This window comes from Vanellus vanellus (assembly GCF_965231255.1).
Source record: "Vanellus vanellus genome assembly, chromosome: 7".
Classification (NCBI taxonomy): domain Eukaryota; kingdom Metazoa; phylum Chordata; class Aves; order Charadriiformes; family Charadriidae; genus Vanellus; species Vanellus vanellus.
The window spans coordinates 18105231-18118647 of NC_138912.1; the positions used below are offsets into that span (position 1 = coordinate 18105231).

Genomic DNA, 13417 nt, shown 5'->3' on the forward strand with positions numbered 1-13417 from the left:
ACTGCCTTATAAAAACTTCTGCTCCTGCCTTCAAAGACTGTTACTTGTGTGATACAGCATTAAAAATATAGGAAGCTGTGTGTCTTTAAAAGGGCTGGAAAATGGAAAGAGATTTCCATTAGTTTGAGACTTCAATCTGGCCAAGTCTAGTAAAAACACCAAAAATAGTCTGTATCTGACAGCTGGAGATGGCTGAGTGACCTCAATTCTGCTTTTATTGAACAGGTGCCCTCACCACAATTGATGGTATCAACACAGTGGCCAAGGAATCATGAATATCAAACCACTTTCAGAGAAAGAAATAGTTTTTCCAGATTTGAGACATAGTAGTAAATCAGTTTAGAAGAGCATATGTTGCTTCAAGTGACCCACGTCAACCCTCTTCTTGGGTTAAATGACTTCAGAGTTTTAAGGTCTATTTAATCTCTTTTGAACACTTCCTTTTAGAAAGTGAAAAACAAAAGTCTTAAGCCTTGTTCAGTACCTGGAGGAAATCAAGGTTGAGTTTGACTCATGGGACTAAATATATCTTACAAATTCTGAATGTATGGCTTATCTAGAGTTCTGCTAAGCAGTGAGCAATATAGAGAAGGCTGCTTGCATTTCTTTGGTTTATTTTCTTGTCCTTTTTTTTGTTGTTTTGAATGTTGTCTTAATCTATAGCATTAAAAGTGTTTTTTAATAGAGCATAACAGCTGATGGGTTTTCTGAAAAGTACATTTTAAGCAAGTATTTATTTATTAATCTCTTCTTGAAGGTGTTGGTATATTTAAGAAGTACGAATTGGGATACTCGTATTGCAGCTGGCCAGGCTGTTGAAGCAATAGTGAAAAACGTACCTGAGTGGAATCCAACTCCAAGATCAAAACAAGGTGCTTCTTAAATTAATTATGTGGAATTCATGGTTTATCTGATGCAAACGGACTGTGATATGAGTTTTCAAGGCAACTGTGTCATTCTGTGTTTTTATGAGCATAGACTTTTTATATGCATGGACTGTAGTAAACCTCTTTGACTTTAGATGTTCATATTTAGTTACGATGATGTGTCTGACTTATGTTTCTTCTGAGATTCCTGTGCTTGTACTCTGTACCCTCATAAAGCTTTTATAAATAAAAGGAATAATAACTAGTAAAATGGCAAAACTTAGCCAATGAACTTTGTCTTGGTATTTTGCAGACATTTTCTTCTCTGTTCCCTTGCTCAATGCACCTTTCTGAGGGAGGGGAAATGGCAGCTTGCTGAAGTCTATTCTGTTTGTACTCACTTTGCATCTGAAATTATCATGTTAGGGACGTTAGAGTTGCTTTTATTGTCAACTTACAGATCTATTGTCAGTGATTTTGTCTAAACCTGTTGGCACTGTGTTCATAATCTTATGTGGTATGGATTCCAGAAATTTAAGTGTTTAAAAAAAAAACCCAAAACAAACAACAGACTTTCATCTGACATTTGTATTTGTTTCATTCAGTGCCTCCTGGTTCTGTTGCTGTAGAATTTGACAAGCAAGTTCTGCATTTGCCTTATCCACTATCTTTATGACTTTTGTAAACCATTGTATTTGATCTCCAGCAACTTCTCTCCAGATTGAAAAGGTGTGGTCTCTTCAATCTTTCCTCACAAGACAGCTGCTTTGTTTTTTAGATAATTTTATTTGTCCTTCGCTGTCCTTTTTCTTACTTGTGTCTTCCTTAAGATGCACAGAACTGCACACAGTGTACCTACATCTCTAGAGTACTGATATTTATACATAGTGACAAAATAACGTACTTTAATCATGTTTTCAGTGTCCTTCCTGATGATGCTCAGGACTTAGTTGGCTGTTTTGTCTGTCACTGCCTAATAAGCTGATGAATACAGAAAACTGTCAGAAGTGCCTCCAAGATCTTTGTTGAATACTAACTGCCAGTTCTGAATTCAGTGTTGTGTAGGCATGGTTTAGGTTATTAATTTTGCACCTTATCTGCCTCTTTGCCCATCAGTCTGTTCCAAGAGTCCTCCTCAGGTTCCTTCGTGCCACTGTGACTTTTGGTTACCCAAAAGAGCTTAGTGTTATCTACATGGATCTACATCTTGGAGGGGAGTGTGTAATGAAATCTCCTTCCCATTGCTAAAGACTGATAGAATTGGCTCCCAACAGTGATCCCCAAACAACTCCAAACCTAACTTTTATCTGTCTTTCACCACCTTTCAGTCTTTATGAGAATGTTTCCCCAATTCTGTGGTAAATTAGTTCCTTAGATTATTTTTTTTCTAATGCAAAACCTTGCCAAAAGCTTTTGAATATATTATGTCCACTGGATCTCCTCTATCCAGTTGTTAGAGTTCTTTAAGGACATTGATAATCAAGTTAACGAGAGGGGTTGTTTTTTCAGGAGCCATTCTGACTTTCCCAGTAAATCATATTTGTCCATATACTTTTTAGACTCTACTGTCTTACCAAGGATAGAAGTCAATTTTGGTAGCATAGTTCCAAGAATTACTTACAGCACTCCTTTTGTACATGGAAACCGGGGAACCTGTCAGTCTTCAAGTACAGCAGCTCTTTGGAATGCATTGTCCAGGTCTTGCATATCTGCCTATCAGATATGCAATTGAAAAGGTAATTATGTGTGTTTGAGAAGAAGGTACCGTTTAACAGGGCTAACTGGCTATGCAGACATTTGCTTCTTCTATTTTGGTTGTGTGAGGTAGTAGTCAAATACACATTTTACAGTGGTCTGGTTGCATTTACGTTCTTAGGCTTGCTATAAATCACTTCTCTTTTTGCATATATGTAATGAAAGGAAGGAGTGTCCAGGGAACTACCGGCCAGTCAGTCTGACCTCGGTGCCTGGGAAGGTCATGGAACAGATCATCATCAGTGCCATTACACGGCACATGCAGGAGAATAGGGTGATCAGGCCCAGTCAGCATGGGTTTGTGAAAGGCAGGTCATGCCTGACAAACCTGATCTCCTTCTATGATAAGGTGACCCGCTTAGTGGATGAGGGAAAAGCTGTGGATGTTACCTACCTGGATTTTTGCAAAACTTTTGACACCATTTCCCACAGCGTTCTCCTGGAGAAACTGGCTGCTCATGGCCTGGACAGGTGTACTCTTCGCTGGGTAAAAAACTGTCTGGATGGCCGTGCCCAGCGAGTGGTGGTGAGTGGAGTTAAATCCAGTTGGTGTCCAGTCACAAGTGGTGTCCCCCAGGGCTCTGTGCTGGGGCCGGTTCTCTTTAATATCTTTATCAATGACCTGGATGAGGGCATCGAATGCACCCTCAGTAAGTTTGCAGATGGCACTAAGCTAGGCGGGCATGTTGATCTGCTTGAGGGTAGGTTGGCTCTGCAGAGGGATCTGGACAGACTGGACCGATGGGCCAAGGCCAATGGTATGAGGTTCAACAAGGCCAAGTGCCAGGTCCTGCACTTGGGTCACAACAACCCCATGCAGCACTCCAGGATTGGGGCGGAGTGGCTTGAAAGCTGCCTGGTATAAAAGGACCTGGTGGTGTTGTTGGACAGCTGACTGAATATGAGCCAGCAGTATGCCCAGGTGGCCAAGAAAGCCAACAGCATCTTGGCCTGTATCAGGAATGGTGTGGTGAGCAGGGCTAGGGAAGTGATCAACCCCCTGTACTCGGCACTGGTGAGGCCCCACCTCGAGTACTACGTTCAGTTTTGGGCCCCTCACTACAAGAAGGACATTGAAGTGTTGGAGCATGTCCAGAGAAGGGCTACAAAGCTGGTGAGGGGTCTGGAGGACAAATCTTTTGAGGAATGACTGAGGGAACTGGGGTTGTTTAGCTTGGAGAAGAGGTGGCTGAGGGGAGACCTTAGAGGTGGGGGCTGGCCTCTTCTCAAGTGATAGGATGAGAGGAAATGGGTTTAAGTTATGTCAGGGGAGGTTTAGATTGAATATTAGGAAACCCTTTTTTACTGAAAGGGTTATTAAACATTGGAATAGGCTGCGCAGGGAGGTGGTGGATTCACCATCACTGGAGGTGTTTAAAAAAAAAGGGTAGACGAGGTACTTAGGGATATGGTTTAGAAGTGGTTTTTGTCAGGGTAGGTTAGTGGTTGGACTTGATGATCTTAAAGGCCTCTTCCAACCTCAGCAATTCTATGATTCTATGAAATGTTAACTTCAGGTCTGAAGAAATGTAGGTGGTGTTTATGTTTTACAGTGTTTTGTGCACTTAGACTCATTCTACTGTAAACGAACACGCCTTCATAAATAAACGTGAGTGTGGGTTGAAACAGACCGAACTAAATGCTGTGTTTCTTGTAGGCAACAATTGTATTTATATTGCTGGTTGTAATTCAGGATGTGAGCATGCTGGATTATGTAGGAATAGCCAATCTTTTTGGATACTTAAGTGGCACGTGACTAGGAGCCATGAAACGCTAATCTGAGTGTCGAGGGGAGGGAATACGTTGGAAGTTAATTCATAACAAGGAAATAATAAGACCCCTTGTGAGGAACAAACCTCTTCTGTGTCAGTATCAAACCACGCTGTACCTGCAGCTGGATTTAAGAGTCTAGATTTGAGTACTTACTCTCCAGCAGCCCTTGGTAGCTGACTTTCTCCCACACCTGTTAAGACCACTTTCCAGCTTCCATATCAAGGATGCTTGGCTGTTGGTGATACGATACAGTGTAGGCATGATAATTGTTTGAACTACTTGTGAGCCATATGCAGTTCAAACAACAAGTTTGCTGTATGTGTACAGAGAAGACCTAGTGGTGTGTCTGTCCAAGATTTTAAAAAGCTAAATTTGTCAAGGGAAGAACATTTAAAAAAAAAAAAATCCTGTGTTGAGTGAGCTCTTTCAGGCTGCTTTTGTGAAATGGAGCCTTTACTCTTTGTGAATCAAAATGATGTGTGTCTGATGATTCCTTTGGAGGAGAGAAATTATTTCTTGCTTAATTTTCTGCCAGAACTTTAAACAAAAATTTCATCACGTTGTCCTTAATGTTATTTTCAATGTCCTATGTAGAACCAGGCTCAGAAAGTCCCATGGAAGATTCACCTTCAACAGATCGCTTGCGTTTTGACGGATTTGATATATGTCGGTTGTTAAAACATGGTGCATCTCTTCTTGGATCTGCTGGTGCAGAATTTGAAGTCCAAGATGATAAATCAGGTATATCTTTATATCTTACTTGCAAACAAGTAAACTTACTGATTTGCAAAAGTTTGTTGCGGCTGTATTATGAGTCTAGTCATCCATGGTTTCTCAGAATGCTAGGAAATAATGGAAAAAATATTCCCCAACAAAACCGGTTTGTATTATCTTTCTCAAGTAAAATGATTTTTGGGGGGGGTGGGGTGGGGTGGGTGGGTATTGTTTGGTTTTACTTTTATTTATCAGAATTAGTATGTGTACAGGGGGGAAGAGGAACGTGGAAACCTGAAGGAGGAAGCAGAAAAAGCAATGTTAAAGACTCCTGTAGAACCTCTGTAGACTTTTTAAGAGGTGCAGGAACCATCACCGCATTTCTTCATTAAAAGTGTTCCCAAATATAGTAGTAGGATGTGTCTTATTTAAAAGCTTGAAGGTTTCAAATATAGAAAGATTGTGTGAAAAATACTGTGATAAAACTGTCAAAGTGGAAAGGTCAAATATCAGTGCCTCTTTGATGTCTTGTTTCAAGTGACTTGTCTGATATCTTTCTGTAACTTTGTAGCTGAGAGTTGGTTTATATCAGTGTAATGACATTAAATTATTGTAATCTAAGCTTGGTTTTTTTGCTATTACTGTGCTTTCCTGCTCTAATTCTACTCCATCTTCCAGTTTCTTCACCAAATGAAATAATGCTATAGATAAGAATCTGTTCTGACGGCACAGCCCTGATTCTGTTGTTCCCTGTGTGATGCGTTCTGTGCAGTGTACACAGAAGATCACTAGCTCAGCAAGGAACAGAATCTACGGCTGCTGACACTTAAGCAGTATCCTGTCTGTTAAGCCTGGCTGCTGTTTTGTTGCTTGCCATCTTTTATGCTAGGTTAATAAGGTGTTGTACAAGTTGTATCTCTTCTAATGAAACTGTACCTCTTCAGAAATCAAATAGATGGAATAGGGCACTATAGCTCATAGAAGACTGATATTTGTCCCAGTGTCATATGATATCATGTAAATAACTTTATGAATGAAAATAAGTAAAAAAATAAATAAATATCAAAAAATAAAAAAATAAAACTAAAAATAGTTTTTGTTGCTGCTTTTTTAACTGGTGGGAAAATGTACAAAGGCTACTTTCTGTTCTGCATTTCGTAGCAGCTTTCCTTTTCAAATAAGCAGCTAACGTGAATGGATGTAAAGCAAGTTAAGTAATCTTTAGAATTAGCAATCTTTGACACTTTTTCCTAAGATGAACTTGTGAAAGGAAAAATATTTTCTTGAGAATAGAAGTTGTTTGTATTTCTCTGCTCTCCAGTTAAATGCAATAAAAAAAAAGCTTATTGATGTTTATTAACTTCCTTATTAACTACTAATTACTACTCAACCTGGCGTATACCCCAAAATTCTGCCAGTATTGGTTACTTACAATTTTATGTGCAGCTATTGGTCAAAAAAAACCCCCACCCAGTCTCCTCACTGATTTCCATACTGCACATGTAAAAAGAGAGCAAAGTCTGACAGCCATACAATCTACAACTTGTGGTTTACTTGGAGGGTTGATTTTACTTGGGCACTACATCTTTTTTTTATGTAAATGTGGGTGCTCCCAAAGTCCAGGTGTTCAGTAATTAGGGCTGAAGCTTCACAACATTATTGAGGTAGCTTCTATTAACTTCCTAAATGAGCCTTGCTTGATGCATGAAGATTGAGGATAGGAGTGTTAACAGACTCTAGCACCTTGGGAAAATCATACTTATGCTTTAGTCTATATTGCTGTCAGGAGTTAGTTTGGGCAGAAGGGAAGGAGACACCTGGGTCTAGTGTATTGTACAAGGAAGAATGATTCTGAAGAAAACGGGTTCAGATTCAACCTAGCTTAATGCAGGATGCTGGGTTGAATATGATTTGAGGGGTTGTATTGGTGGTTGTTGTTTCTTAGGTCTATGCTTCCCAACAGAAGATAAAATTTAGGAGGAAAAGAAACCTTAAAATTAACAAAAAAACAAATCCAAAATCAAAACTGCCAAAGTTAACAGATCCCCCAGGGATGTGTGTGCTCAATAAAAAAGCGCTAGTTCTTGAACCAGTTGCTGGATTTATTTTTTAGTGTGTTAATTCACTCCTTTCAAAGTGCACTTTCCTAAAAATTTGGGGGAAAGTTTTTACTTCTGTAGACCAAGTGTAATTTAATGAATTTCGGGGGAGTTATTTTCTGCTTAAAAATTGATCGCAGTTTAAGTACTAGTATAGCTTCAGCAGCAGAAAAGGTCTTCCTAGGAATCATTGTCACTCAGTTTATAATAATTCTGTTGATGTATTAGCCAAGTACAATTTCATTCTGTACCTTTTGGGTTTCTTATGTTATTTCATTGAGCAAATCTTCATTAATACATCTGGTTGGAAATCTGACACATCTTCCTTTTTTAAAAAAACTTTCTTTTAAGGTGAAATTGATCCTAAAGAGAGGATAGCACGGCAGAGGAAACTCTTACAAAAGAAACTTGGCTTAGATATGGGTGCTGCAATTGGGATGAATACCGAAGATCTGTTCAATGATGAAGATCTGGACTATTCTCCTTCTTCAGTTTCACTAGTAAACAAACAACCTGTAGGTAAAACCTCGGGCTGTTTTACTGCAAGGAATAATACAGTGGGTTTGCTTTATTTGTGCTTCTGTGATTATAATCTCTATATCTTAAGTACAATGATCAACATCTAATATGGTATGCTTTGGCTTCCTGAATTCTTACACATCATAGTTGCATGTTAGTATTTGATGTCAAACTACTGTTCTGAGTTTGAAATGGAGGGTTGGGGAAGTTGAGAGCAATGTGTGTTTGAGAATTTTTCAGGACCTTCATTGTAAGAAGAATTGACAATGAATGACTTCTCTTTCAGACTCTTCAGGCTGCTGAGTTAATTGACTCAGAATTTCGAGCTGGTATGAGCAGTAGACAAAAGAATAAAGCCAAAAGAATGGCTAAGTTATTTGCAAAGCAAAGATCCAGAGATGCAGTGGAAGCTAATGAGAAGAGGTATAACAGCTTTTATTTCAGTTAAGCTGGGATTGTGATTTGACTTATCTGTTGAAAAACTTCCTACAGTCTTTGCATCTTAATCTTTTATGTGCTAATTGTGCTGATGGTAAAAAGCTGATGTGCCGTACTTATTCCCAGTGTAGCTTCATTAAGGACCTAGCTTCAGAGTGATCTTGAAATAATGGGATGCTACAGTTAAAATTTGTGGTTTGTCCCTGTTATTAAATATGGCTTAAGAATAATGAATGAAAATGAGTGATTTAAGAAGATAAACAACAACTAAAAATTTAAGATACAACTTTCTGATGTATGCTGTGTTCCTCACTGTTTATAGTGACGTATTATTGTACCTACTGTGTTTACAACAAGCAGTAAACAAAATTATCTTTCCTTGACTTTATTTAAGAATTTCTGTATTTCTTGGAAAAGGCTGAGAAGCACTGCCAATTTGGGACAGTATTCTGCTGTCTCTTCACTGATTTATTTTTTTTTTTTTTTTTTTACATGTAAACTTACCTATTTTGCATATTTCACAGTGTTAAATCTTTTTTTTTTTTTTATTCTTGTCACACTTTATTTTATCTTAAGAATTCAGCTGTAGAAGTAATTACTTCCCCTAAAGCATACTTTCAGTTCATAAACTTATACTTGTTCCTTCTCAGCAATGATAGCACAGATGGAGAACCAGAAGAAAAGAGAAGAAAAGTTGCAAATGTTGTCATCAGCCAGCCTGCCGCAGACTCAAAAGCTCTGGTAGAAAATGCTCCAGAAGAGGTATTATGTATTGTTCTGCTGTTAGCAGCAATGATCATTCAGTTTTTTGGCAGAGTAATGTAAACCAAAACTCCTTTATGCTCCCAAATTCTTTAGTCATTTTAGCATTAAGAGAAATGGAGTAAAGCACGTCTTTGCCAGCTTACTCCTGTATGTAATGAAGAAAATGAGCTTCAAACTGTCTATAGCACTGAGGAAGAAAGCAAATTTAATCCACTGGTAGCAGTTTGTGACCCAAATGAACCTGAGTAGGTGGATTACAGGTGTCAGACCTGGGTATTAAAATGTAAAACTGTGCTAAACGCTTAAATGATAGGATTACACTGAGCCATAAATAATTTGATCTAAATGTTCGTGTACGCTTTATTTAATCTTCGCCTTACTTTAATTAGGCTTATTTTAGAATTAAGTTCTATCTTTAGTAGTTGAAGACTTGAACAATTACCTTGGTCTTAGAAAAACTTGCATTTGTTTCAATAGAGCAAAAAGATGAAAAATTCTAAGAAATGCTACACCAGAATACAAATGGTATATGGAAGTTTATTTGAAGACACTTTACCTTGATTAGTCAGTATTCTAAAAAAAAGACTTTTATAGACATAGCTTAGTAATTAAATTCATATTTGTGAAATGATGATTGGAAAATTAATTTGTGATTAATAATACCTGCAAGCTGAATAGCTGCTGGTTGCTAGCCTTTCAAATGCTTTGTGTTTGTGATGGTGTGAACTTACTGGTGTTAGTATCATAATTTCCTTTCCACAGCCATGTCAGTTTCCTGGTAGGAAGTTTTGGGATAGTGGCTATTTTTCTGGTTATCAAAAGTGCAGAATGTGTTTTGAAAACAGTGGTGTTTATTACTGGATTAATTGGCCCAATTTGATTATGTAGTGTAATTTCAAACTGAAACTTGCCTATTGTGTTCTTTAAAGGCAAAGTTCATAAATTTAAAGAATCACTGGGGAGGGTAAGAAACTTTGCTTAATTTTCTGCCTTACCATGGTTTCTAAAGGGAGGCTGAGTTAATTACCATAGAGAAGATGTTACTAGTAACAGACAAACTTCATAAGCTTTTTAAAAGATCCAGTGCCCATCGGCAAAGTTTCTGAAGTGTGGAAGAAGGTTGTGGTTTTTTTTTCAATTCTGTCCAGTAACAAAGAGAAATACTTAAGCTTTTGGAGGTCTTTGTTATCTTCACATATCTAAGTGGTGTACAACATGAGAAGTGTTCACCTGATCCCTTTCTCTTTTAATCTTGTACTTAATTTTTTTTATGAATTTAGACAAATGAATGGCCTCTGGAAAGCTTTTGTGAGGAGGTGTGCAATGATCTCTTTAACCCTTCTTGGGAGGTAAGACGTGTGCAGTATCTAAGGTGTATAATATAGATTACAAAAAGGCTTCAACAGAAGCATAAAAATTGTATGCACAGGACTTAAAAGCGTTTTGCAAGATATCAAAAATTACATCAATCATAAATACAGATTAGCCAAGACAAATGTGCTTTGTAGAGAATTTAAGTGGTTTTTAAGACTCGTTTAAAGGGGAAATGAAAACAGATGTGTAACATACTTGAGAGCAGGAAAGATACAGAAAGCAGTCATTATAAGTGAGAATTTTAGAAGTATTGAAATTAAAGTAAAATAAAAGCACATGAATCTATGCTCAAAAAGATTATGCAATTAAAACAGGTTTGGATTCATCAAAAGTTTGAGGAATGTTGTGCAAGTGTTGCTGACAGCACTGGCGCGTTTGTCTAATGCTAAGCTAGTAGAAAAGGGAGTGAAAAATTACTCCTTTGGTAATAGGGGATAGGCTACAAATTATTAGTTGTTCTCTTCATTTATAAAAAGGAACCTCTAACTTTTTTTAGAGCTTTAGTAAATACCAGCTACAAAAACTATATATTTGGTTGCCTGGACAACTTAATTTCAAGATTCAAAACCTGTTTTGCTCACTCTTATTCAATCCTTATACTGTTTTCCACAAACTTTGATATCAGTTCCAACCAAAAATGTCAAGTAGCTGACAATGATCTTTCTTCCTTGAGCAGGCAATGGAAGTAACTGTTGTCAACTAACTTCAGTTTTTTTAATCAACAAGTTGATCTTTTTAAAGATTAAATGTTAACACCAACTTTAACACTTAGGTGCATCTAGCACAGTTTCAGTGATAGCAAGTTAGCTCTGCCCATACTGACCTCAAACTTGAAAACACAGCCAGTGCAATTATTTTGGACCCAGAAAAAGATAATTATATTCATGTGGCACATCACTGCATCTGAGCTAATAAGCCTCACTTTACTTGAAAGCAGCCTGTTTGCAGTTGTAGCCAAAGTCCACTTGTTGTCTGGAATGCAGACATTTTCATAGCTTTCTTGGTATGTTTGATACATCGTACACACATCTTAATTAAGGATGTAGATCAATAAAGAATCATTATTACGGTATGTTCTGGATGAAAAACAGGCTAAACTGCCTCAAAATACATGTTTATAAAATGGCCTCTTCTTGCAATGCCTGGAGGCAGTCTGGATGACTGCTTACCTAGCTTATAGGCAGCTGAAGTCGGGCGAGATGAATCCTGCTGCTGGCATTTCCTTTATCTATTTGTCTGTCTTGCTGTTGCTTTCTGTTTGCAGAAGCTGAGCAGTTAATTAGCAAAGTCTTCCTCTTTTGGCTTGTAAAAACTAGCTCATAAGCAATCTTGGACCAAATAAACAAACGATTGGTGTATTATGAGCAATTAGGATTTTAAGACTAGGCTCTCTGGCAGGTTTTTGGTGGCTTGCTTATAGCTTTTACCAACAGCCGCTGAGCTGTACATATGGGAGCACATATGCTTGCATTTCATCTAACATATTCTGATTAAGGGAGGACCTACCAACTACTCAGTTCTATTTGTTACCGTCACAAGATGAAATACAATAAGAAGAACACTAAGTTCTGCTCTAACATATGTAAAGGCCTCTCAATGAAAACCCAGTTCAAAACTTTGCTTTTGCAACTTTGTGTGTATCTATTGAGTGGACTTTTCTTGATTAGCCGATTACTAGTCGAGTTAGGTATCAAAAATACCAGAAATGGGTGCATCTGTAACACATCTTTCTACTGGTCTTCTGTAATTTCCAAAACACTTCCTAGTGTGTTCAACTGTTCTTGTTTGGTGGGAACATACAAGTGACTGTAACTTGCTTTCCCATATAGCTTGTTCACTTACTTTTTTAATATTTAGCCAAGCAGGGCAGGTTTGTAAGCTATGCTGAATAGTAATTCTCAGAAATATTGTTTTGCAGTCCCCAAAATATTTGGTGGGGATCCAAACTCTGTTTAAGAAATACAGAGTTTTAGAGAAAAACATACTATAAAGATACAGAGCTTAAGAAATATAAGCTGAAGAAAAGCAATATTCTTATAAACTTATTAAAACCAGTTATATCTTCTAGTTGATCTTTCTCTGAAAACTAGTGGTTTGTAACATAATACAGTAACAATATTTTCTGTGTTAGAAAATAGAAGCAATTCGTAATTGCTTCTGTCCATAAGCTGACAAATAGGGAAAAACAGGATTGTTTTGGACAGATTAAGTATATGGTTTGATCTAATAAAATACTACCTTTTCCTACAAGTCTAAGTACCACTAACTGCAGCACTTGAAATATCTTTATTAAAGACAAACAAGTAGTGTTTCAGTTATCCAGTGTGGTTTTATGTTCTGTTCCTAAATATTTAAAAACTGACTTTTTATTCCACTTTTCTAGGTTCGACATGGTGCAGGTACTGGACTGAGGGAGATACTCAAAGCTCATGGTAAAAGTGGTGGTAAAATGGGAGACAGCTCTTTAGAAGAAGTAAGTTTCCAGTCATGTAGACTTAACATATTTCTTAAATGAAGTTTAGAAAACTGACTTCTTAAAATACTTAACCTTTGCAGGAGTTGGATGACTTAGGGTAATATAAACCATGAGATTTGTCTGCTCAAAAATCATTTTATGTACCCCTGAAATGTTTGTGTTCTTTTAAAAAGCCTGTGCAAAAAACAGTACTACTGTATAAGCAGCCATTTGTATGCAGACTGTGTGTAAAGTTATTAAACACTAGCTTCCATACTAGAAAATATAGTTTTCAGGTCGTGCTAAAGGTATGCTGAAACAAAATTTACAACTCTAGTGAAGCGTCTCAGACCATCTAATTCTATTCATTTAAATAGTAAGGTGACTCTATTGATCTGCTTGCTTTGTTATTATGAGAAAAAGTATTTAAATAGTCTATTTAAAAGGAAAACACTTTTAAAAAATATCCTAACAATAATAACTTGATTACTAACAGTGCATCTCATCCTGATTCATACTGTCTTCCCTGTTGTAAAAGCAACTGGGAGAGCTTGTGGTTTAGAGAGTGTTGAAGAATGAGGAGATACGTTTATCAAATACAAATCAAGCTACTTCAGCATATTTTTTATATAAGGAAAGTAAAAGCTGCTCTCTCTCCT

General features: G+C 37.3%; 1 protein-coding gene across 1 annotated transcript in view; it reads left to right on the forward strand.

Annotated features, from left to right (window-relative positions):
• The window catches only part of BTAF1 (B-TFIID TATA-box binding protein associated factor 1), a 46870-nt gene that overhangs the window by 10656 nt on the left and 22797 nt on the right, over positions 1–13417 (forward strand). The window contains exons 3-9 of the mRNA XM_082486789.1: positions 758–872; positions 4989–5135; positions 7559–7722; positions 8013–8149; positions 8815–8926; positions 10210–10278; positions 12687–12776. Of these exons, the coding sequence (XP_082342915.1) occupies positions 758–872; positions 4989–5135; positions 7559–7722; positions 8013–8149; positions 8815–8926; positions 10210–10278; positions 12687–12776 (834 nt within the window). The remainder of the gene's footprint in view (positions 1–757; positions 873–4988; positions 5136–7558; positions 7723–8012; positions 8150–8814; positions 8927–10209; positions 10279–12686; positions 12777–13417) is intronic.